Raw genomic sequence first — 26587 nt, 5'->3', positions numbered from 1 at the left:
TTCAGCCAAGATCCATCTGACATCAGCATGAGATCCCTAGTTCCGTGTCCTCTTCTGAATCCAGCTTGAATTTCTAGCAGTTCCCTGTTGATGTACTGTTGCAATGGTTCTTGCATTATCTTCAGCAACATTTTACTTGCATGTGATATTAACGATATCGTTCTATAATTTCTGCATTCTGTTCGATCACCTTTATTTGGAATGGGCACAAATACGAATCTCTTCCAGTAGGTTGGCCAGGTAACTGTATTCCAAATTTCTTGTCACAGACAAGTAACTGCTTCCAGTATTGCATCTATTTGTTGAAATAGCTCAATTGGAATTCCATCAATTCCTAGAGCCTTGTTTTTTGCCAATGCCTTCGGTACTGCTTGGACTTCTTTCTTCAATACCATCAGTTCTTGATCATATGCTACCTCCTGAAATGGTTGAATGTTGATCAATTCTTCTAAAAAAATTTGGCCAGTGAAAACTTCATGAATAGCAGGGTAACTGGGGTCATCTTAGAATTCTGCCTACCACAAGGCTCAAAAAATATCTACAATACCAAATAATACGTGTTCCAGAAATTTGTAAACTATAAAAACTGCTATTTGATTATAGGATTTTTTTTTCTATCGTTACTTTAGAGGGCTTTTTACAGTTTCTTCTAAATTTGTGGTGGATCCAGATAGTTGATGCTGTAGGGAGATAATACAATGAGGTCCCTGATGTGAACCCAGGTGGTCTGCAATTAGGGTCTGGGGGCAAAACCTGGCCCTGCAGCTGACTGGCTGTGTGATCTCAGAATAAGTCTCTGGCATTCTCTGAATTTCAGATTCTTCCCCTTCACATGGGGGGCTGGACTGGACAAAGTCTAAGGTGTGCCAGCTCTAACAGACTATAGTTTCTAAGACTAAATCACACTGCTCAAATTAAAACGTAGCCAAATGACTCACAATATCCAGATTCATTAAAATAGTTCATCAAAGAATTTCATTATAGATGAAACTGCAATGATGTGATTTTAAGAGGAAAAGCCAGCTTTACTTTTAAATGGATCCATTTGTATATTGGCTGAATCTGACTAAATATAAATAAGGGTGCCCACCTGTATTTTTAACACTTGACATAAAATGGTGAAAAGCGTATTTTGTCTTTAGATGACAAATCCATCCAGTTATGGTTAGAAGTGAATTTTCCCCAGATATTAAAACTTGATAAAGCTACTGTTTTATTATAATAAGCTTAATGAACTTGATTGATGATAACTGGATAACTATCAAAGGCAGTCCTGAAATGTTACGAATCAATTCACTGACTATGCGTAAAGCACGTTGAAATTCTTATACCTTTTGGGGGGTTGTCTGTCTTTTGTTTTTCTCAAATGAAGCCTCTTCGGCTAGGATCACTATTCTCTCCTACCCAACAAAAATGAACTCTAATTTTAAACGGGTATTATTAAACCCCACTGAAACAGGCTTCATGCAGGTGTATTCGTTAAAACACACCTTTATTGACTGTGCACAGTGTATTAACAATCACATTTCACTTTATCTACTGAGTAGAAGAGCATTTATTCTTTCATTAAAAAGTTAAGCCCTCCAGGGCAGCAGCAGGGACGCAGTGTTCTACCTCTAAACGACACTGGCCAGTGAATGTAAAGTACCTCCACATTAATGCAAAACGGGAAAATAAATAAGACAAATCAACTTCTCCCTCCCTCCATCATCCCCGTCCCTGTCAACGCACTCTTCTTATTTTATAAAATGCCAACAGGTAAACAGTTCCCATATTAGTGCTTCTATCAATCAGAAGAGGAATGGCAACGTTTATTTGGCACCCACTGAGTTCAGAACACCCTTCAGGGCTGTGTAAAAGTGGCAAAAGGAGTATGTGGCGGCCATGGTCATTTCCTCAGGAAGATGCCTTGTGGACAGAGGGGGTGAAAAATCATGAGGGCATTAGTCAGCCTCTGGCACCTTGCTGCTCAAGTTTCAGGAGCTGTTTTTCAAGCTTTAAGATGTTTACTCGATGCATCATCAGAAATTGGCCATTCAAATGGAAGACAGGAATGTCAAATTTATACCTTTCATACCAAGCAGAATTTTCTGGAAGTGTGATGTCCACCTCCTGTAAAATAAACTGAAACAAAGACATATTAAAGCTCTGTATTTTAGGGAACATGGAAAAATGCAACAATTGTAGTGATATAATGATCCCTAGACCTTTTCTATTGCTAAGAGCTTTTATTTTTTTAAGTTCATAGTGATCAAATGCCCCTGATTTCCACAACCTGATTGGTTTCATTATATTTCCTAACTTGTGATCTTGGCTACTTTTCTATTACACCTGTTACATTTACCATCAGGGCACTACTCATTTCCAAATGAAATAAAATGATCTAATTGGGACACCCCATCAAGAAAGCTGCCTGAGATTCAGGATAGGAGTGTTTTGGTTGTAAGAATGCAAAAGGTGTGATGGTGTGCTGTATGAAAGTACTTCCATGGAAAATGCACAACAAGATAAAAGGAATGGAGACAAAAGCTTAAAGAAAGCATGAATACTGCACCTGCTAGTTAACTTTGACTCATATTAAGAGTCAGAGTAAGATAACCAGTATGCTCAGAGAAAAACACTTAGGGGTAATGAGTTTTATGGAAATCAGCACTAAAATCTCTCTCTAAAGAATAGAAAGAAAATTTAAATGAAAAATCATTTAATCTCTTTTCCTAAAGAAAAGATCTGGGCAGATTCTTTATACCACATATAATATCCATTCCATACACATAAAAGCTAACTGTATTATATTACCCTGTTATTATAAGGCTTGAGTACTTCCTTGGCTTCATCACAAAGGGGGCATGGATCCTACATGAAAAAAAAAAAAGCCATTAAATCCAAAGAATGATATGTAACCTAACAAAAAAACCAGATGAAACAAATTATACTTATTTTAAAGGACAGTTGTCTATCAGGTCAATTATACTGCTTTACTTCTGAAGAATAACACTGCCACAGAATTTTGTAAATAGCTTATTTTTCATGGTGGATGGGCTCTCAGTATTTTTTGGTTGCTTTGTTTTCTTTCCACAAATTTTATTTAATATATATTTATATACTTATAAATATATAATAAGTTACTACTTTACATTTGTTACTAACCCACCCAGTGCCGTCGAGTCGATTCCGACTCATAGCAACCCTATATAGCTTCACTGAATTGGTATCTGGGAGGATTATTTTTCACTGATCTATGGTCCTGGGCCCTTGCACCTTCCTGGCCTCAGACAGTTGGCCTGGCTGACACCCCCAGAATGGCCTAAAGTCTATTCTGTGATGGAGAAAGCCTCTACTCCGGATGACGATGATACCAACTCATTAACGTTTTGCCTGTTTTCTCATCAGGCATAGGGCTTCCAGACTAATTCTTTACCTGAAGCGCAAGCAGGTTTCAGTGCCCACTGTTGCACACCTAACCACCTTGGGAGAACTCTCTCAAGAATACTGTGGATCACTGGCAGGTTTTAAAGGTGTCTCGGCCTTTGACTCTGTGAATAAGGACTAGCTATAGGTTCTCCTGATGAGCTTAAAATAGACTCAGCATCACTGACGCTTATATAAAACCTGCTTTTTAATGCGATGGTAAGAGATGGTCTGTGATACAGAAAAGCATTCCTTCCTCCATTTTAACTCACAACTGGTTTTGGAATGAGGACCCAGATCATCAAAAGACCACTTTCCTTCACAAAGAAGTTGTCTTCCTGGCTGTAATTTCCTGGGTCAGAGAATTAGGCGTATCGTGTTATTATTAACATTATCAATAAATAGATTATTATGGATAGTCTGTGATGTTTTAAGATAATCATTTTAAAAAGTAAACACAGGATCTTAAAAGGAAAAGGAGAACATGCTAAATTGCAGAAGTAACAAATGTATCACAATTTTACTCTTATATTAAAAAAATTTAGAAGAGCCTAGACAAGGTTTTTGTTTTTAACCTGAGGTCTATGGAAATCCATATGAATTATGTGTACATACATTTTTATGTGGAAAGGTTCATCAGATTTTAAAGGGCCTACAAACTGAAAAAGGGTAAGATCCCATGGTCTGGAACATTTAAACACCACAAAAAAATAGCCAGGCTAATTCTAATAATGAAAATAAATGTTATCTTTTGTTTTAATAATATTTCAATATTTAATATTAGCTGTAATTTATATGAAAATCCAACTAATCTGAAGATTTTGGTGACTTTTTTTGGAGTGGGAAGTCTGTTTTATAGGCTAAAGGACTAAAGCTTTTATAGAATCACTAACTTTTATGTCTACAAAGAGAAGGAATGAACTAAGGGTTGTAGATTTGGAGAAGAAAGCTTTTAATTTTTCTAAAAGTTATGAAACAAGAGTGCCTTCCAAGCAGCATTAATATCATCCTCCTCTGGGATTCTCCATGGCACCAACACAGCACTTGTTATTTACTCTATCCCTCAATGCAGTGGGCATTCATTGGGTTGGCAGTTGTGGTGCGACTGATTACATTTGTGTGGCCTTTCTAGCCATGATCTGGTAACTCCCACCCAGGTGATTGGGCAGGACTGTGTGATAGGGTACTTGTGGCCCACCAAGGGGATTGGTCAGTTTTGCCTTAAAAGAGAGCCAGTTATAGAGCAGACAGGAGGGTCCTACCACCGCCAAGGAAGAACAGCCAGGAACAGAGAGCATGTTTTTGGACCTGAGATCCCTGCGCTGAGAAGCTCCTGGAAGTAGGAGACTGAAAGAGAGAGCAAACTGTAACCTTGAAGACAGTGAGAAGCAGTAGCAGGAGAGACCCTGCAGCAGAAGACTGTGCAGTGGGCTTCCCGGCTCACAGAGAGAGAAAGCTGAGTACCTTTAGGGAGAGGCCTAGGGCCAGGGAGAGGCATGTCTGTGAGCACAGTTGGGAAGAGGCTGTCCTGATGGAAGAACTGTATCCTGCATGTTCCTGAGCCTGAATTGTAACTGTTACTTCCCTAATAAATACCACAATTTTGGGTATGGTCTGTGAGTTCTGTGTGGGCATTGCCATGAATTATCAAACCCAGCAGAGACAGCTATGCAAGGGATGGTTGGTGTCAGAATTAGTAAGGATGACGGAGAGAGGAGGCTTGTCTGGCCTCCACATCATGGGAATCAGCCTTGCACTGTTGATCTTGGTTCTCCTTCCTCCTCGTGGGGTTGGAGGTAGTCAGACACTGCCTTCGAACTGTTTTTACTTCAGTCCACCACCTACTCCCCTTTCTTATTACAAGAGTACTGTGATTTTACTCACAGAAACTACTCTTAGCTCATGCCTCATGGCTGACTCCATCCCTGAGCAGTAAGGGTGGAACAGCTGACTTAGTCCGAGGCAATCAGAATCCTATCTCTCTTGGCTAGGGTTGGCTCAGGGATAGGCCAATCAGAGCCAACAGAAAGCCATGGGACTTTTGCCTGAGTTTCTGAGATGTGGAATCTGGGACTTGAGATTGCTGTAGTTGTCCATGAGGAGAACTGGACTAAGAATGGACTTAACCCAGAGGAAGCAGAGCTGAAGAGACTGGTACCATGCTCAGTTTCTGAGTTAAGCTCCTTCTGAAACCAGACAAATCCATAAAGTCCCTTTAAGCATTCTGGGAAATACTTTCTATTATCTGAAAAAGATCTGATACTATAGTTTAAGTATCTCTTTCTTTAACTGGATTGTGAACTCTGAAGGGAAGAGTGATATTATATGCCTAATGGCAAAGACCAAGGACTCAGTACATATATTGAGTTGAATAAGTTAGCGTGTGTGTGTGTGTGTGTTTGTGTGTGTATGTGTATGTGCTGAAAATATTTTTGGCTATCTGAGCTGCTGCTCAGATTGAAAAGCAGTGCAGAACAGTTAGGCTGAGTGAGCACCACCAGCCCTAAGGGACTATTTTATTGTTGTGATGAATTCACACATACATTTCCCATAGTAGACTCTCTGATGAAATATTTTTGTTCAGTCATTTCCAACAGTACAATATATACTTAAAGACATGAGAAGTAGTTTAGATTAAGCATTTTCAATAAGAAATTCATTTTGAAAAACTACTTAAACTTTGTTATTAGATAACTGACTGCTGAATATTTTCAAACTGCTGAAATGCCTGGAACATGAAAAATCTATTAGAGGCCTTTTTTGTTTGAAATGCAGTATTACTCACTAAAGTTAATTCTATTACCTTGCAGTTTATTTCTTTTATGATTATAAATCACACAAATGTCAACAGCAAAAGGAAATCAGTAATGTTCCTACTATAAATTTCTGGGGGGAAAAAAAGCTCTTTAGAAAAAGATTCATGGCCTAAAACTAATGTTAGTTAAGGGAGGGGAAAATCAGTACTTCTAAATGATTTATTTGTAAGCATCCTATTATAACCTGATAGTTCATTTTGTCAGTGTATGGGTCAAATGACCATTAAATACATTAATTGATCCTCTCATATTTGTGAAACAATGAGGTGTCTGGGTAAAAAATAGAATTACTACTATTATGATGATGGAAAAATTGGGGAGCAGGTCTGAAGAAAGTTCATTCTATTGCCTTTCCTTGCAGTATGTTTTCTCTTTCCTAAATGTATAACTTTCTTTACCCAACAATTTTAATACTTTACATTTTTATAGTAGTAATTTTAGTTTTTCATTCTGTACCTTTGTGAATAAGGTCAGCACAGGCAGAGTAGTCTTAGAGGCAGAGAGATTTCTCAAGAGGAATCCAAAAGAGTATTTGGCAAGTTGTATTCTATTGCCTTGAAACCAAAGCATCTTAATTCTGCCAAAAGAAAAATAAACCAGTAAACTTACACACTCTACACTTTGCTCTTTACAATACGAACGGTACACTGCAAGCTGTATGATGGAATTTGAAGACTTCAGGCTTGTTTCTTGGATTCCAGGAGTGTCAGATGCCCAGATGTTTGGCAAGTCTCCATGATGCCTCAATATTCACTGTCTTCCAAACAAAACAGAATTTATAATAGGTGGAAAATCCATATTTATTCATGTAAATAGAATAGCTGTGAACCTAATTATTTGGTTTCTGTAAGCAAACTGCATGTGTTTGTTAATTTGAATACAAAATTAAATTTCACCTGCACATTTTGCCAGCATCATGAAGATCTTCTAAAATGCAGAGGTTTCCCAAGGTGGTTTTTATTCACAGGGATAGACTATCTTACGGGCAAGCATTCAATAACACTGAACCACTGCCACTATAAAGAAAACTATTAGTAAGCAGCACAAGTCCCCAGCTGAAGGTTCAGGCTACCTCTTGGAAGATCGATGCCTCTCCATTGCAAAAGATGGGGAAATGCTGAGCTGTACTTAGAGGAACTACAGTGAAGAATCAGGCTGAGTTAACTTGTCAAGGGAAAAAAAAATCTACTCAACTGCTTAAGAATTATTTTAAAAGGAGATTGCCATCACTTTCAAAAACCTCATACACGAGTGTACTAGTGTTTCTTCTGGAGATATTCTAACAAGAACAATTTGTTAGTTGCAGCAAGTCAAACACTAGGCTTTGAAGCTCCATCATCCTGCTACCTTGCTTGACATAAGACACCTACTTATTCCTAGTTATTCTACTGAGCCTCCAGTTTTGTTCTTAAAACTACAAATATGATAATTTTACTTATGTAACTTTATATGCACAGTTGACTTTATTATTTATGAAGCTTCCCAAGATGAATTCTTTCCTGGGATATTCATTTCTTAACCTTGCTTTACTCTCTCTCTCTCCAACTTCATCTTTCATTTTCCCCTCCCTTACCATACTCCAGCCACAAAGATCTTTGTATTCCTTGAATACCCGAAGACATTTCTTCATCAGGACCTCTGCACTTGCTGTTGCTCTGCCTGGAAAGCTCTTAAGTAGCTCCTCCTCATTTGGCCTGGGCTCATGCCACCTCCTTAAAGAGGTCTTAGTAACCACCTACCTTACCGATGCTGGCCAGCCTATCGCAATTTGTCTGCATACCTTGCTATAGTTTTCTTTTATACTTCACTATCTGTTATTGTTGTTACTTGTCGTTGAGTTGGCTCTGACTCATGCTGATCTTATGTATTACAGAATAAAATGCTGCCCAGTCCTGTGCCATCTCTGTCACCCTTCTCATTAATCTTTCCCCAGACTAGGAGTTTCTTTGTACAGGAACCCTAAATCCAAAGGACATGCTCTGCTCCTGGTACAGCTTTCTTGGTGGTATGAGTTTCCCCAACTCTCTGCTTGCTTCCTTTTCCTTTTATCTCTTGCAAGATAAAAGGTGGTGCAGGCCACACCTCAGGGAAATTCCTTTGATATTGGGTCAGGGATGTGGCCTGAGCAAGGGTATCTTACATCCCACCCTAATCCTTTTTAACCACAGGCAGAGATTATGATTTATAACACACAGGGAAATCATAAAATAAAGGACAACCACACAAGGCCTAACCAAGTTCACACGTATTTTGGGGGGACATGATTCAATCCATTATACACATCATTGATGGTTTCTCTCATTTTTGCTGACCTTTCACTTTAGCAAACATTAAGTCCTTTTTTTAGAGGCTTCACTATCTAAAGTTATTTATCTACACGTCCCCTCTACTACTTCTAAATTCCATATAAGCAGGTACTTATATACCCCTATATCCCCAAGCACCCACAGTTACGCTTGGCACATATTAGGTGCTCAAATATCTGTTTGAATGTTAAAATGTCAGAGAGAGAGTTTCTCATTCTCTTTAGTCTTACCTCTAACCCTGGAAGCAGCATTCAAGAAATCAAACGATGCATTGCAATGGGCAAATCTGCTACTTTAAAGTGTTAAAAAAGCAAAGATATCACTTTAAGGACTAAGGTGCCCCTGACCCAAGTCATGGTGTTTTCAAATCACCTCAAAAGCATATAAAAGCTGGACAATTAATAAGAAAGACTGAAGAAGAACTGACGCCTTTGAATTATGGTGTTGGTGAAGAATACCGAACATACCAAGGACGGCCAGAAGAATGAACAAGACTGTCTCAGAAGAAGTACACCAGAATGCTCTTTAGAAGCAAGGATGGTGAGACTTTGTCTCACACATTTTGGGCATATTATCAGGAGGGACCAGTCCCTGGAGAAGGACATCATGCTTGGCAAAGTAGAGGGTCAGCAAAAAAGAGGAAGACCCTCAATAAGATGGATTGACACAGTGGCTACAACAATGGGCTCGAGCATAACAACAACTGTAAGGATGGACTAGGACCGGGCAGTGTTTCATTCTGTTGTACATAGGGTCACTATGAATCAGAACCAATTTGAAGGCATCTAACAACAACCACCATCCTGATAAGATACTCAGTGTGCACAGTAGTCATATTTGGGCCTATCTCATCTCATACCTAGAGGGCAGCATTCCTCAGGGCTGGGGCACTGTAGGTGGTTCCAGCCCCTCCAGTACCACCTCAAACCTACCCCCACTCTACAAAGGATGACTGTATTAGTTAAAGGCCAAATCTCCACTAGTTCCTGGGATCTTCAATGTTAGAATAGCCTTAAACTCATTTTAAACAGGCTGATATTGACCCTGGAGAAAAACACCAACCCATATGAAACTACAGTAAGGATCATAGGAGCAAAAAAAGCAGATACTAATCCATGAAAACAATGGTCTTTCCCACACTCTTAAACTGTTACTCTTCCACTTCTCTCCAGATCTCCCTGCTAACTGAACGATTCTAATAATGCATTAAGAAAGGAATGTGATGAGACTTTCACTAGGATAGGCTACCCAGCATTGTCCCAAGGTGGAAAGTTAATGTACACAATTTAACAGTATGCTGTGCTATTGTAAGTGTTAAACGATGGTAGAATTCTTGCCTTCTACACCAGAGACCCAGGTTTGATTCCTGGCCAATGCACCTCACATGCAGCCTGTCCCTGTCTGTCAATGGAGGCTTGTGTGTTGCTATGATGCTGAACAGGTGTCAGTGGAGCATTCAGACCAAAACAGACTAGAAAGAAAGTCTTAGTGATCTACTTCTGAAAAATCAACCAGTGAAAATCCTGTGGATCACAACAGTCTGATCCCATAGTGCATGGGATCACCATGAGTCAGTGGTCTACTCGACAGCAGCTAACAACAACAAATACACATTTTCCATAAATTCAGCAGAATTAATAACTCCAGTAACTGGATGTGGTTGGAGACAAAGCTTATAAACATAGTTTTGTCCACACAGGATATAAATGAGGGGGAAAACAGAATGTTGACTATGTTTAGGCTAGGTAGAAATTTCCACATCACTGGATTTGGGAAGGCCCTATGCCTACAGTGGCGCACCCTCACAGGGTGTTGAGTTAAAGAAGCTGCACTACAAACGGAGGAGAAAGAAAATTTAAAAATCGGCTTTGTTAGAGTAAAGGCAGAAATGAGAAGGATGAGGCCATTTATGGCAGTGACCTAAGACTACAACCAGGACAGTGAACCGTAGCTACATGCTTTTGGTGGAGGATTTAAGATTTATTGATGTCTGGCTGGTAAGGAAAGGAAAACTTATTGCTTTTACCCAGCTGAGTTGAGACTGAGGTGTTAAGGCTTTAAAAAAAAAACTCACATTCCACAATGGAAATCTGCTTCAGTATTTCCAACATGACAAAACACAGCATGTGGTCTTGGTTGCACCCAAGACAAATAAAACCTGTCAGAGTAAACAGAGCTGCTATTCATTCCAGATTTGTTGGTATATTTGTTCAACCAACCCAGAGAGCTAAGTAAAGTCTTCAGTGATGCTACAACCAATCTATTTACAACCTAAGTCCCTTTCCACTGTTAGCCTCCATTTCCACCTTTCTAGATGTTTTTAATCACTTAAACATGGCATATTTGCTTACGGAGGAATGCACCAGCATTATGCAATTTTACTACCTGCATATTTTTCAAATGCCTTAAGGCACATGCATTTTACCCTATTGTAAAATTAACTTATTTCGTTGAAAGCATTATATTTTACAATTGCATTAGAGTTTGATATGAAGAAAAAGCTCACTACCCCTTTCCTAGGCAGAAATAAGAATATTAAGGCCGAAATCCTGAACACTGGTGTCCACTTAATTCTAGAAAAGAGAAAGTACAATGAAAACATGACACACTCCAGCTGCAACTCTGTAATACTCTTCTTAGAACATTTTACTAAGTCTGTAAACCCTAACACCATTGCTGTCAATGTCACATTCACCGAGTAATGCCTTCTTGAAGTAAAATCTTAATATGGGCTACTCTGTCAATGTGACATTTTCATTAGTTCTATTATTTTTGAATGGTATTTCAGCACTATTAAAAAAATATCCTGAGAGACAGTCTCTGCCTGTTAGCTCATGACTGTGAAAGGACAACACTTTTTTGATTATGTCATTCAATTTAGTCATGAAATATGTGCCCTTACTACACACACATAGTTTTATCCTTTGTATTTTGTCATATGCTTCTGTGATATGAGCAAAAAAGGCTGTGTTCATAGTATCAAAGAAATACAACTGGGTCACCTTTGTCACAGACATAAAAAAAAAAAGCAAAAGGCATAGACTGGATTTAGAATGTGCCTAAAACAAATTCCACAGCCTAACAATAAAGATGGTGACTTCCTGCTGGTTCAAGTCCAGTGCCGTTCACAGAGGCACAGCTCACCCTGAAAGAGAAAGTGAATGCTGGCCTTTCAACAAAACTGAGGCCGATTTCAGTGGTCTTTATGACAGAATCAAATACAACATGGGGGGAAGACTGAATTGGCCCAATTTAGCCCTCCTTGAAGCAAGATAAGGACGACAGCTTAACTTTATAGCCTTTTCCCTGTGAGCACTGAAGGGCACACCATTAAAGCAACTGATTACAGCACAGAAAGAAGTCAGGGCTGTTGGAGCCTTTATTAAGGATTATTCATTTCTTGCATGAGGGGCTGCCCAGGCTATGGCTGCACATCACTTACATGGGGCTCTGGGCTACTTTAAGTCCTGTGTGTGTGTGATTAGAAGGAAAACAACATTGTTCTCGCTTGAGTAGAGAAATTGACCTTCACTGACCAGAATTTTTATTCCTACAAAGAATCCGTGGGCACATCAAATCTCCAGGTTCACATGATCTCTCATCAGCAAGCTGAAATGTTAGTTCATGTGCAAAATTTAAAGGGCTATACAAGCCCAGGTACCGCCTTGGCTATTAACAGGTAATGCTGGAGCTTCTTCACAGGAGTGTAATGTAAATTTAATGCTGAGCTGACATTAACCAAACACTATTACCGAAGCTCTTGCTGAACCTGTGTTCCATAAAGAGAGGCTCAGGGCTTCCGTTTAGTCATTTGTGCCATGTGAGATGTTAAGTGCTCCATTTCACATTCATTACCATCGAAGTATAATGGTTCCTATTTTTACCCAAATGACTATACACACACACACACACACACACACACACCCCTACCCCTCTCTTTTGGGAACAAAATCCATTATTTTAGATGACTGCAAGTTTATATAGTAAGGTAGAGACTCACCTGGGTCACTGGGCTCTACCCACTCCAGGGAAACAGGGACAAATGATGCCTCCCCAGGGCTCCTCTGAGCGTTTGGTCAGTCAGCTGTGTCCAAGCCTCTGTACCAAACAAATGGGAGCCTAGCCTGGTATCTTGGCTACAAGGATAAGAAAGAGAGGCCCCTGTGAATCCAAGAGAGACAAGAAAAGGCAGTGTATGGGGACAAAACTGAAAATTGAGCAGGTACTTTGAGCAGTCAAATCCAAGGGCCAAGCAGTGGTAGAATGAGGCCACAGGAGTAGGGCCCCTAACTCACTGGTGTGGGTGGAATCTTAGGTGCTTTTCTTTAAACCTCAGCAATCAGGGTAACTGGTCAGGGGAACTGCAAGGAGGTGGAGCCAACTCATGCAAGATGTGGCAGCAAAGATCCCAAGCTAACCACCCACCTGCGGGCCCAGTTGTACAGGGCATTGTGCTCAGCTTCATTCTGACTATCACATTTTGACCGCTGATTTGCTCCCACATAGCACATTAAACTACGCGTGAGCTTACGTCAAGCCCCAGCCCTGGGGAATGAGACCCAGTTCCTCATACCTCACGTTTATCACACTCCCTGTAGCCTCTACTTCCAGATTTCAGTGCCAACAAGTTCGCCAACCAGAGGGCCAGAGAAGTCAGTGGATAATGTTTCTAGAAAAGAATAACTGGTCAAAAGGGGTGCCTAGAGACAAAAGCTCTTTTTGTTTCCCTTCAAATTATTACCATGACTGCAGATTTTCAAGTATCTGAATGTCTCAATTCCACTGTTGGTACTCAGCACACTACTCTGTGAAAATGTTCTTCAACTGTTTGAAGTGTGCAGCTTGTCTATCCAATAAATAATCATTTCACAGAAGGTATATGGTTTTTACATATTCACTACTTAGTTCATATATTTCCTCTTGAACCCCTACTAATTCTCGGTAAAACTAAGACATAAGAAATTTTCTTCATTCTGTCTGGTGTTTAGCCTATTACTTTCCCTCCCAGATAAAGCTGTCACATGGAGAAATCAACTCCACAAACTAGATACAAACAACTGGAACAACAGAGAGAAGTATTTCAGTGAATTTAGGAAAAGGGAGTTAAATTCTTAACTGAAACAATATAAATTATGTCAGGCTTCACAGCAATTAGTAAACCAGTGATACCATTCACTCATTTGTCCCACAGTGGGGAGAGAAGGGCTAAAAATGAATAAGAGACTATCTTAACCCATGAAGAGTTAAAGAAATCTAATCGGGAGATAAGACATGTATATGTAAAGGTAAATTAGAAATACAGGGCAGATTATAACGGGTATATGATGAGCGACATCAAGTGCTATAAGAGAAAGGAAAAGAAGAGTATTACGTTGAGATTGGAGGTGGATTCACACAAAAGAAGGATCTTGAATCACTGAAGGTTTGGATATGAAGAAAAAAGGGAAGGCATTCTAAATTTGGAGTTAGACACAAAGGTGCTCAGCTAGGAATGCCATGGCCCGTTTGATGGTGGAAAACCTGAATGGGGTAAAGAGACTTATGTTGAAGAACAATGGGAAACAAGTTTGGAAGGCATACTAGGATGCGACTGTGGAGGATCTTTAATGATGGCTAAATAATATGTGGAAACCCTGGTGGCGTAGTGGTTAAGCGCTATGGCTGCTAACCAAAAGGTCAGCAGTTTGAATCCACCAGGTGCTCCTTGGAAACTCTATGGGGCAGTTCTACTCTGTCCTATAGGGTCACTATAAGTTGGAATCGACTGGAGGGCAACAGGTTTGGGTTTTTTTTTGTTTGTTTGTTTTAAGCAATGTGTGATTTGTTGCATGTATCTTGGGAACTGCCGAAGGATTTTGAACCAGGGCTTCAAACCAGTTCTAAACGATTCAGTCATGGCCAATGGAAACAAGGCAGGGCTTTGAACTGGTTCAAAGTAGTTCAGCCATGGCTGATGGAAACAAGGATAGTGGGCATGTTTCATAGGAACCAAATCTCTTGTCAGCTTTTGACCTGAGTAGGAAACAGGCATTGGTGCCCTGCTCAAAGATTGTGGCTGACTGCACCACTTTGAATGGGTGTCACTCTCCACAGTCCTGCCAATAATCCAGTCTCCTGCATCTCTCCTGAAAGTCTCCTGATGCAGGAGATTGGATTATTTGAAGGACTATGGACAGCGGCACACATTCAAAGCAGGGCAATTGGCCGCCATCTTTGAGTGGGGCACCGCACTCAACCTGCAAGAGATTTGGTTGCTCTGCAACACATACAATTCCTTCAGCCATGTCTGAACCCTTCAAACTGGCTCAAAGTCCTGCCTTGTTTCTGTCGGCCATGCCTGCACATTTACAACCAGTTCAAAGCCCTGTTTTGAACAAGAGAGTGATGTGATAGTGTTTCAGAAGATTAATTTAGCAGTAGTACACAGGATGGAATGCAAAGGAAAGGAGAGAGGGGGCGGAAAAGACATAGAGGTCAACTGCAATAATCTAGGAGTAGGATGAGAGTCATTCATTTATTCAACAATTATCTAATGTTTTCCATGTATCAAGTACTATTACAGGTGCTTTTTACAGTGGTGAACAAGAAAGCAAGGTAGCTGCCCTTACGGGTCCACATTCCAATGAAGAAACTCTTTAATGCCAAACAATATGAGGAAGAGTGACAAGTACAGAAGAGGGTGACAGTGACTAAGGTAGGTTCTTGAAGTAACTCTGAGCAGGTGTCATTTGAGCTGGGAGTAAAGGTTGAGAAGGCATAAGGATTTGAAAGAGCGCTTTAGGGAGGGAAAACAGTAAGTGCAAAGGCCCTAAGATGAGGAAAAGCTTGACTCATTGGAAGAAACACAAAAGAATGTTGTGGCTGAAGCACAGTAAACAAGGGGAGGAGTGGTAGGAAATGGGGTTAAAAAAAAAAAAGGCCAGCAGGGCTCAGATGATGTAAGACCTATGCGTTGTTAAGGAATTGAGAATTTAAGCACAATTAGAAGATTTAGAGGAGGGAAGTAACATGATCTCACATATATTTTTAAAGATTGCTTCAGCTGTGGTGTGAAGAATGGATTGTGGGGGGCAAGAGTGGAAGCAGAACCCTGTTAGGAGGCCTCTGCAGTAGTCTGGATGAGAGAGGATGATGGCATGGACTAGGTGGAAACAGAGCCAATAAGACTGGCTGGTGAAATGGATATGAGGAATTAAAGAAAAGACGGCCATCAAGACAATCCCAGTTTTTGGTCTTGAGCCTCTGGGTGGGTGGCGGTGCCATTTACTAAAGTGAGGAAAACTGGAAGGACAGATTGACAGATGCATGGAACCAAGTGCATGGTTTGGGACATTATGGAGCTCAGGTAGAAAGTGGCACATACAGGTTTGGTACTTAGCAGAGGCCAGAGCTGAAAATAAAAATATGAGACTCTATCGTTTGAGGGCTGTATTTACAGCTATGGAACTAGATGGCATCGTCTAAATAAATTAAGAGAAAAGACAGCCCAGGACACAGCCCTGAGGCAATCAACATTTAGAGGTAGCGAAAAGAGGGGCCAGCAAAAGAGGCAAAAAGGATGGTTAGTAAGGTAGAAGGAAAACCAGGAGCCTGTGTCATCACAAAAGCCAACTGGAGAAAGTATTTCCAGGACGAGGGACTGGTCCATTGTCTTGCAGAGTGATGCGGGCTTGGACTAGAAGAGGAACAGTGAAATAATCTATCACAAATCAGATGAGCTAGGATGTGCCTGATATAGCATGGAAGGAATTAAATCTTCCAACCAATGCCTATCCTAAAATGAAGTACCTTGTCTGCTTCCTGCCTAATTTAACATCTTAAGCAAAAGGGATGTTTCTGGTGAGGCTGGGAGGCTGGGGGAGAAGAATGAAGACAAAAGTTGACTTGGTATCTTAAAATAAGATAATAAATATAAAAATCACAGGTTATAAAGCAGTACAGAGAAATAAGGCTTGACTGGTAAAAGTAAGGCATTGTTATTAATAACAGTAATGATTTTATTGACTGGAATGTGCTTTTACTGGCCTCAAATACAAGATTTAAATTTCTAGTAATAACAGTTTCAGAAATAGAGAATTACAAAACTAAAAATAAATAAATAAATAAAATAAAAAAAGAAATAGCTGGACCCCTGAAACTATCACCCTGAGATAATGTTTAAACCTTAAACCAAAAATATCCCCTGAAGTCTTCTCAAAACCAAACAACAGTTTACCTTAAGTAGTAAAAAATGTCTGCCTTGAGCATTATGCTCTTTTAAGATCTACATGGGATCAACAACAGCAACTCAAAAGATTAGATAGAAAACTTAGGGGGCAGTGAATTTATATTAATGGGGAGGAACAACTTACAAAAGGAGGGTTAGAATGGTCACACAACACGAAGAATGTAATCAATGTCACTGAATCGTACGTGTAGAAACTGCTGAATTGGTATATGTTTTGCTGTGTATATCCTCAACGATAAAATTTAAAAAAGGAAAAAAATAGCTGAAAATTTCAGATTGTAAACACTACTTAAAGAGAAATTTCTAAGACAGGATATCACTGATTAAAGATTTGAAATATTCATCCACTATTAAGGATGTCACTAAAGGGGCCCTGGTGGCACAGGGGTTAGTTAAGTGATCGGCTACTAACCGAAAGGCTGGCGGTTTGGACCCACCAGCTACTCTGCAGGAGATAGATGTGGCAGATAGATGTGGCTTCCATAAAGATTTACAGCCTTGGAAACTCCATGGGGCAGTTCTACCCTGTCCTGTAGGGTCACTATGAATCGGAGTTGACTTGATGGCAATGGCTTTGGTTTTTGGTTGTCACTAACGATGTCACTCAGTCTACCTACCAACCTAAGTCTAGGTAAGGCTAAATATCTAGACTAACAAATACCTCAGCTCCAGTTATTGGCTTACCTTACTACGGATTCACAAAATTACAAACAAATTTAATTTTCAAAGAATGGAGATTTTCTTCTGATAAGTAGAACACAAAAGCCAGTTCCCTTCCAGTTGCTCTTTCCCAATGCTTGTCCTTATTTTCAAAGAGGGAAACATTCACTATTATTTTACCCATGGATATCCTCAATCCATGTATGTGCAAACAGAAGCTGCCAATACAGTTGGACTTTACTGATAATTTTTAAAGACAAAACTTGATCCAAGTAGTAGTTTTGAATAAATTGTCTAGAGAGGTCAAAATACATTTAAATGAAATAGCTCCCACTAACTCATCAATCATGGGAATTAAGCACAAATGGTATAATTCTTCATTTACAGCTTTAAAATTACTCTTCACATAGTTTTAGTTGGAAGTCATTATGTTTAAATCCCCAAGTGCATTTTTAGATAAGGTTTTATAAAAAGAAACCCCAAAGAGACAGGCAACTAACTAGTCTGAGACATTGGGCTAATCCTCATCTCTTTAAGTTCTGTTTTCAACTGTAAAATGGAAATGCTACCACTTGGCCTGTTTTTGTTGGTAGCTGCTGTTGAGTTGGCTCCAACTCACAGTGATCTCATGTATGACAAAAAGCAATGCTGTCTGGTCCCGTGCCATCTTCATGATAATTGGTATGCTCGAGTCCATTGTTGTAACCACTGTGTGTTTTGAATGCTTTCCAATATAGGGGGTTCATCTTCCAGCACTATATCAGACAAAATTCTGTTGTGATCTATACGGTTTTCTTGGCTAGTTTTCGGAAGTAGTTTGCCGGGCCTTTCTTCCTAGTCTGTCTTAGTCTGGAAGCACCACTGAAACCTTTCCACCATAGGTGACCCTGCTAGTATTTGAAAGACCAGTGGCATAGCTTCTAGCATCATAGCAACATTAAAGCCACCACGGTACAACAAACTGACAGATGAGTAGCGGACTTGTCCCGTACACCTCCTAATTTCTCATTTTACGGAGACCCAGGAAACTGTGCCGAAAGGCTTTGAGCCTCAAATATCTTCCTGATGAGAGAAGGGGGAAATCACACCCTGAAGTAATGCCATGAGAATAGCCCTGAACAAAGAATCTGAAGTAGTTTTTACCTGTAGGAGCCTAAAGTGGTAGGCCCTTAAAACAAAACAAAACTCATTGCCGTTGAGTCAATTCCAACTCATAGTGACTAAAATTCATGTGTAGATCCAGGCAGAAGGATAAAGGAGCTTGCTCCTCAATCACAACTGGGCAGCCCTGGAGTCAGAAGGACCCAGAAGGTGACATTAGAGTGGCTGGACAATCATCTGATATGGAAAAGCTCCTCCCAAAAGGAAGAATAATGCATTTTTCCTTCTAATTAGAAAACACATTTTAAAAATTATTTTTGATAGCAGGCTCACTTCAACTTGGCATTCTTCTCCACATCCTGAATCACTGCTGTCTTTGTCTAGGTGTGTGGCAAGCTAACAAACAGGAAGTGGAAGAGGACATGAATCTTTAGTGTGAGAAGTTTGTTTTAGAAGAAACTTTAAACCTCAGCAGTCACTCTTTCCAGACCATTGCTTCAGAGGAGGCCACTCAGTAATGGGGTTGGTGCACATGACCATGTTTCCGGAGTAACGGTTGGCCGAGAAAAAGAAAATGATGATGCTAATCAAGAACAGTAACATATTCCCTCTATACACTCCCTCTAGCACCAGGACTCCACAGGGAATTCTGGGCTAATTCCTGTGAACACCATGGGCTTGTACACAGTGCTCATCACACCCCTTCTCTCCATCCCCAGACCCAAAGACACTGACTTAGCATCTGGCCTGGAGCCAGGGCAGCACATTCCGAATTCAGAATGTGCAACAACGTTCAGTACAATTATGACATGATGGCTGCAAAGCTGTTCCTAAAAGCCAAGAAAACCTGAATAATGTGGTTGGGTTATATCATACATGAGGGCTTAATACAGTTTAAAAAACCAATTTTAAAATTCCTTCATTCCATAAAGACAGCATTAAGATAAGGGCAAAACCATTCCAGTTCAAGGGGCAGGAACAAAGTACATAATGAAATACACAGCCTCCTTTCCACATTATCCTTCTTAACCAAAATGACCCATTCCTTTGAAGATATCTCTGATACATCATGCTGACCCAAAAAGAAGGCAATTTTATTAAAGCATTCTAGTCTTATTATACTCAGCTAGTAATGCTGGTTTCCCTGCTATTTAAAAAGCACCCAATCCCATTTCTAAAACCGTTTGTTATTAAAAATCCATCCACCCAGGCAATGTCTTCCACTTGTCACTAATATCCCACCCATCACTATCACTCCACCCACTTTCAATTCATCTTATCAAAGAGATGAAATTATCCTCATGACTACACAAGACCTGAAAGATGTTTCATTCATTCTTAGCCATTTTGTAGCAAACGGCCTTGGACGTCTGAGTTACTAAATCCAGCACTGCCCTGGGCTTGTAATGCCAGCAAGACGTAGGCTGCAGAATCACAGTGCTTAGTCTCAACTTTGGGAACCATCCACTCTTGAGGTCAGGCCCCACCAACCCTCAGTTATATGAGCTTCTACAATTGTCTCATAAACATGGGAAAGCTGCACAATGAAATGGGAAGACACAAGAAGAATTGATGCATTCATACTGTGGTGTCGGCAAAGAACATTGAATATACTATGGACTACCAGAACAACAAACAAACCTATCATAGAAGAAATATGACCAGAATGCTCCTTAGAATCAAGGATGGTAAGCCTTCAGCTTGCTTACTTTAGACATATCATCAGGAAAGACCAATTGCTAGAAAAGGACATCATGTCTGGTAGAAGGTCAGTAAAAATGAGGGAAGCCCTCAATGAGAGGGATTGACATGATAGCAGCAACAGTGGATTCAAACATATAACAATCATCAAGATGATGTAAGACCGAATGGGCAACATTTTGTTTTTATACATAAGGACGCCATGAGTTGGAGCCAGCAACTAACGACAGAACGATCCTCTGAATTCCTATTGAATTCCTATCTTGTTGCTTAACAGCTATCACTGACAGAATATCTTAATATTTTGGAACTCAGAAGTGACTTTGTAGATCCCCTTGTTTTATGAATAAAGAAACTAAAGTTTAACTTAAGTCCTTCATACTGTGTCTTTTATTTATTTCTTGGTATTTTCTCCTTGAGCAATTGCCTATATTTATACATAATGGGGCCAATACAGAAATTTTCAGAACTAAAAAGGATCTCCAAGTTCAACCTCCTTTCTTCCAAAAACTCTCAAAAGCTTTATACACTAATCTCCACAGTATACTAAAAAACAAATACCACATTCCATTTATGGCTTAATATTAGGATGGAGAGAATGAGGGAGGTCTCAGCCTGAGAGGGTAGAATTCTTTTACTATCAGAATGAGGTTTGTATCTCTAAATCTAAGAAAATTCAGATTAATTTCAATTTGAACCTGGAAAAACACAGCTGTATTTAAATTTTTTTTTTCAGTCTTATGTTCTAAGCTGCCTCAGCTGACTGAATTTCTAGTAAACAGTATCCTTTCTCTTTACTGACTGGAAGAACTACATACTTTGAGAAGAGTTAAAAAAAATTAAATAATTCAATTTCATATCATCCCTTCTGACTAAACTAGAACCCATTTCCCATTATTTCATGATTAATCTGAAAAAGTACTGAAACAATGAGAGGAAGTTCATTTGTTTCCAGTTAACAGTCTGGTTTCTGTTGCAATCCCACTGGCAACTGAAGGAAGCAGCATATACCACGCGTCTACCCTATTACAACACAAAAAGCTATCAACTTTGAACTCCTTTGGAATGTTGTTATTAAGGTAGGAAAGACAATTGTGTATTTCCTTCCATATTAATTGGGCAACCTAGCCTTAAAATAGTGACCACATATAGGGCTTCTATTTTTAAGGCAGGACCAAACCAAGATATAGGTGCCCTAAGTAGGCTAATAATTTGGTACCCCTTCAAATGGATGGAAACCTGGTGATCTAGTGGTTAAGAGCTACGGCTGGTAACCAAAAGGTCGGCAGTTCAAATTCACCAGGTGCTCCTTGGAAACCCTAAAGGGCAGTTCTACTCTGTCCTATAGGGTCACCGTGAGCTGGCATCGACTCAACAGCAACGGGTTTGGTTTGGTTTGATTCAAACAGATAGTCTTCAAATATCTGCTCAACTGGTATTTGGGTGAAGAGTTGAGCACCGATGGCCTGGGGGAAGGGTAGAATCACAGGGCTGGTGAAGCCTTTCAGTTTGCCTACTCCCCTCAATACAACAAAGGCCCTGCATCTGACCAGGCCAAATCTCCATGGAAGGCTGTTTGGTGGTGTCTACGCATGTGAAAGTTGGACACTGAAAAAGGAAGATCGAAGGAGAACTGACGCATTTGAATTGTGGTGTTGATGAAGAATATTGAATATACAGTGGAATGCCAGAAGGGTGGACAAATCAGTTTTTGAGGAAGTACAGCCAGAATGTTCCCTAGAAGTGAGGATGGACTTTCTTTTGCTTACTTTGGACACGTCATTAGCAAAGACCAACTGCTAGAAAAGGACCTCATGTTTGGTAAAGGGGAGGGTCAGTGAAAACAAGGGAAACCCTCCATGAGGTGGACTGACCCAGTGGCGGCAGCAGTGGGCTCAAACATACTGTCAATTGTGAAGATGGTGCAGGACCAGGCCATGTTTCATTCTGTCATACATAAGGTTGTCATGAGCAGGAGTTGACTGAACATCTGCTAACAACAATGGATTCATAAATATGCTCCTCTCCACTCAAAGCTGCTTATCAAAGCATTCCTTTCAACTACATCTAGTAACCCCTTGAAAGGAGCTCTGGTAAATATTCTTTACCTTGTTGCATTCTCAGTGATGTTTTAACACGCATTATAAATCCAGCCTCCCTTCAGGGATACTGTCTTTTCATTTCCATAGCATGTACTAAGTGTTTGTAACACGCCAGGCACTGTGCCAAGTGCTAGAAATATAAAAGTTGTTAAGATACTGTACCTGCCCTTAAGGAACTCACACCTTTGGCAGGAGAAAGATTTACAAACAAATACAGTACCACAGTTGATGAAGGCAATAGCAGTACAATACTTGTTACTAGACAGTACTGGTGAAATGCTCTGAAATCCTTAGGGGTGGATACTTTCTAAAAATGGAAAGTACTTTGAGTTTTGCCTCCATTTCTGGAAACCTTAACAGTGATAAGGATTGGAATAAAAAGAGAGAAATGCTTTCATGTCTCCTGTTCCCTGTGGCTATGACTGGGATGAGAAGTTAGGGGCGTGGGATAATATCTATGGTAAACTTAGCCCAAAATTTTCATTTTGCACATTTTTCTCCAATTGATTTTGTCCCTAGAATTTGCTATGCAATACTCAGGGAAGGATGGAGGAAGCTCATCTAGTCCCTGCTATCTGTGTAACTACACATCCCTGATCCAGATGGTTTCTCCCCTTCAAAATAATTGCAAACAGGATTAAACCACATGCAGAAACTGTTCCAGCTGGCTTTTGGCTTCCTCTGATGTACACTCTTTGAATAAAACAGTGGCAAAAATTAGATTTAAAATAAGGAACATAAAAAACTTCACAACTTGTATTATGTCACGTCAATGTTCTGCTATGTTTGAAACCCCAAGTACTGGTACGAGAGCAACTGAATGCATCAGCCAGCTAGAGTATACACAAGTGTATGAAATACAAAAACTTTAGTAATAAAAAAAGTCCTTATTTTGAAGGCATCTCTCCACAATGCCTCTGGGTACTTAATAGTTAGAGAAAGCCAGGCATACGGAACAAAACAAAAACATGGTCTAATAAATTCCCAAGTTTGAAAATCTTCATTTCTTTTTACTTACCTGCCATCAGTCCATCTACAGAAGACCATCTAACCACATATTCCTCTGGTGAAGGGACAAAAATATATTGATCCTTCCTTGACAGGTATTCACCACTGACCACAGCAAGCAGAAAACTCATTGCCATTGAGTCAATTCCAACTCACAGTGGCCCTACAGGACAGAGTGGAACTGCCCTGTAGAGTTTCCAAGGAGTGCCTGGTGGATTCCAACTGCCAACCTTTTGGTTAGCAGCTGTAGCTCTTAACCACTACACACCAGGGTTTCCACAGCAAGCAGGAGAGAAAGAAAATTTGGGAATTCCTCCTGTCTAAACCACCAGCCCCACTAATCTTCATTTTCACAACAGGACCTTTCTGGTTCTAGGCAATTCCTCACAGAGCAGAACTTGAGTTATTAGGCTATGACGTTTCACAGAACTGTGATTAGTTCTGCCTTGCCTGAATATTACTGTAATCACTCAGTGCTTCTAGGGTCCAACTCCTTTTCCAGGCATTTTAAATTTCTCCCTGTTACTTACCTACAATACACTCAAACTATACAGCTCCAAATATTGGTAGATAGCGTCACAGGTATTTTATAAGCTATGCCTCAGAAAGACGATCACTAAAGACTGTGGTCTAAAGGCCAACTCAATGTACTCAGTCATTATGCACAGTAAGACATGGCTGTAGCGGCTGCATAACCAAGACAATGTATAGTTACACAACCTTGCTTATGTTGGGAAATGTGCTAGAAATTGCTGGGGATATAACAGGGCCTTGACTATGGATTGCACCTCAACATTAAGAAAACAAAAATCCTCACAACTGGACCAATAAGCAACATCATGATAAATGGAAAAAAGACTGAAGTTGTCAAGGATTTCATTTTACTGGGGTCTACAATCAACATCCATGAAAGCAGCAGTCGAGAAATCAAAAGAAGCATTGCATTGGGCAAATCTGCTGCTAAGGACCTCTTTAAACTGTTGAAAAACAAAGATGTCACCGTGAAGACTAAGGTGTGCCTGACCCCAGCCACAGTGTTTTCAATCGCATCATATACATGTGAAAGCTGGACAATGAATAAGGAAGACCGAAGAAGAGCTGACGCCTTTGAATTCTGGTGTAGGTGAAGAATATATGAACGTACCATGGACTGCCAAAAGAACAAACAAACCTGTCTTGGAAGAAGTACAACCAGAATGCTCCTTAGAAGTAAGGATGGTGAGACTATGTCTTACATACTTTGGACATGGTGTCAGGAGATATCAGTCCCTGGAGAAAGACATCATGCTTGGTAAAGTAGAGGGTCTGTGAAAAAGAGGAAGACCCTCAAGAGATGGATTGACACAGTGGTTGCAATAATGGGCTCAAGCATAGCAACAATTGTGAGGATTGTGCAGAACTAGGCAGTGTTTCATTCTGTAGTACACAGGCACACTATGAGTCGGAACCGACCTCACCGCACCTAACAACAAAAACACACTATCCCTGGCCTTGAGGAGCTGAGAATCTTGGAGTCAGATTGGGCCATAGCATGGATTTTTTAAAGGCCACTAAAACAAAAACAACAAAAAACTCAAACCCATTGCAATCCAGTCGATTCCAACTCATAGCGACCCTGCAGGACAGGGTAGAACTGCCCCACAGGGTTTCCAAGGAGTGGCTGGTGGATTCCAACTACCAGACGAGCTCTTCGTTAGCAGACGAGCTCTTAACCACTGCACCACCCGGACTCCATAAAGAACTGTGACGACAAGGAGACCAAAAACCTGCTGTGGTGGAGTCGACTGGTACCCAAAGAAACCCCATAGGATAGGGTAGAACTGCCTTATAGGGTTTCCAAGGAGTGGCTGGTGCATTCGAACTGCTGACCTTTTGGTTAGCAGCCATAGCTCTTAACCCCTGCACCATCAAAGTGCCTACTATATAAAACATTATGGAAAAAAAGAATAAAGATCATCCAGGCAAAAAATTCCCATCTGGCCACAGCCCTAGAAAGTCACTTAGCAGTAATTTACTGTTATTGCCTTCATCATTATGGTACTGTATTTGCTTGTTTTCTACCCCTAGACTTATTTAAAAATTGTATGAGCTGCTATCTGTCAGTGATGATGACAAGGTGAAGTATTTGTTGAGCATTGTACAGTCTCTGCCTTCTCTCACTGTTCAACACCCAGAGGGTTGCTTTTACCCAATAAGGCAGAGAGGAGGCCCAGAGAGGGATCCAGAGAGCCCCCGAGCTCACAATGTTCCCCAATGAACTTTTCAACCTTTACACCCTCAATTAAAGGTCAATATGGCTGCTTGAAAATATTTACTGTATTTAAAAAGGCAGTTATCTCAGCGGGGTGTCAAATATGCTTATATTGTTACTTCACAGAATTCAATTACACCCGAGATGGGGGATCTGTCTGGAGATGTTTTCTGCTTTCTCTTGCCTTTTCCCGCCGGTTATTTTGCTTACTTCGCAGAGTTACATCGCCTGCGCGCGTGCGTACACACTCTCATACTCACTTATTTAACACGCACACGTACATGCTTCTAATCCTCCCCTCCTCCCCGGTGGTTCATGGATTTATGGCTCCCGGTGTAATTAAATTCCCTCTAAAGACAATCGAAATTGGCAGCGTGCGACCCACCAAAGGGCTCGCGGGCCCCCCACACCCCCGCCGCATCTGGCTCGGGGCCGCGGAGCCGCAAGCGCCTAACCGCCAGCGCCAGGCCACCGGGACCCACCTGAGCCTCCCCGCCGCTAACGTCGCCGCTTCCGCCCGTGACCCGGCACTTCCGCCCCAAGCTGTCCCGCCTGTCGGCTGCTCTAGTCTTTATCTCAGATTCACCCGGATCGTCTTTTTTAAGGGTGGTCACACCAGGGCTGTCACGCGTGAAAGGTGTGATACAAAAAACCAATGCCAAAATGTAAAAAAAAAAAAAGCCACAGAAAAGTGACCCTGTGTGTTTGGGGGACTATGTAATAGGTAGGCTCTGGCGTGAGAGCCAACTTTCTGAGATCATTTAACCCCTCCCTGCACTCATTCGTTCAATTGTTAATTTAATATTTACCTTCCCACACCTCTTGGTCCGAAATTCACTTCGGGTCTTTTTTGGGTGGGGGGAGGATTTCCCCTTGGTCAGGGCTGAGCTAGGTAATGAGGAACAAGGTATGAACAAAATCGGCTGCCTTACTCCCTCCACCCCCAAACTTAAAATCGTGTAGACAAGTCAGACATTAGGAAATAATCCTTTCAATAGGTCATACAC

At 40.6% G+C, this 26587-nt stretch overlaps 1 protein-coding gene across 6 annotated transcripts; it reads right to left on the bottom strand.

Moving 5' to 3' along the window:
* Nucleotides 1-1024: 1024 nt before the first annotated feature.
* C2H5orf63 (chromosome 2 C5orf63 homolog) lies at nt 1025-26115 on the bottom strand. Of its 6 annotated transcripts, none has more exons than XM_049873471.1 (6): nt 26063-26105; nt 13104-13199; nt 12531-12691; nt 6681-6801; nt 2797-2853; nt 1025-2124 (listed from the first exon to the last, which is right to left on the bottom strand). In XM_049873471.1, the coding sequence occupies exons 4-6, from the start codon at nt 6792-6794 to the stop codon at nt 1948-1950; spliced, it is 348 nt and encodes a 115-aa protein (XP_049729428.1). In that variant the 5' UTR covers nt 6795-6801; nt 12531-12691; nt 13104-13199; nt 26063-26105; the 3' UTR covers nt 1025-1947. The 6 variants fall into 6 exon arrangements, with proteins under 6 accessions (XP_049729428.1, XP_049729418.1, XP_049729434.1 ...); XM_049873461.1 differs by having other exon boundaries at nt 12531-12666; XM_049873477.1 differs by having other exon boundaries at nt 1025-2112; nt 12531-13199.
* Nucleotides 26116-26587: the final 472 nt, after the last annotated feature.

The sequence above is a fragment of the Elephas maximus genome, chromosome 2 (assembly GCF_024166365.1).
Source record: "Elephas maximus indicus isolate mEleMax1 chromosome 2, mEleMax1 primary haplotype, whole genome shotgun sequence".
NCBI classification, from domain to species: domain Eukaryota; kingdom Metazoa; phylum Chordata; class Mammalia; order Proboscidea; family Elephantidae; genus Elephas; species Elephas maximus.
The sequence above is the reverse complement of the archived record's forward strand: the minus strand, read 5'-3'. Positions and strand labels throughout refer to the sequence as shown.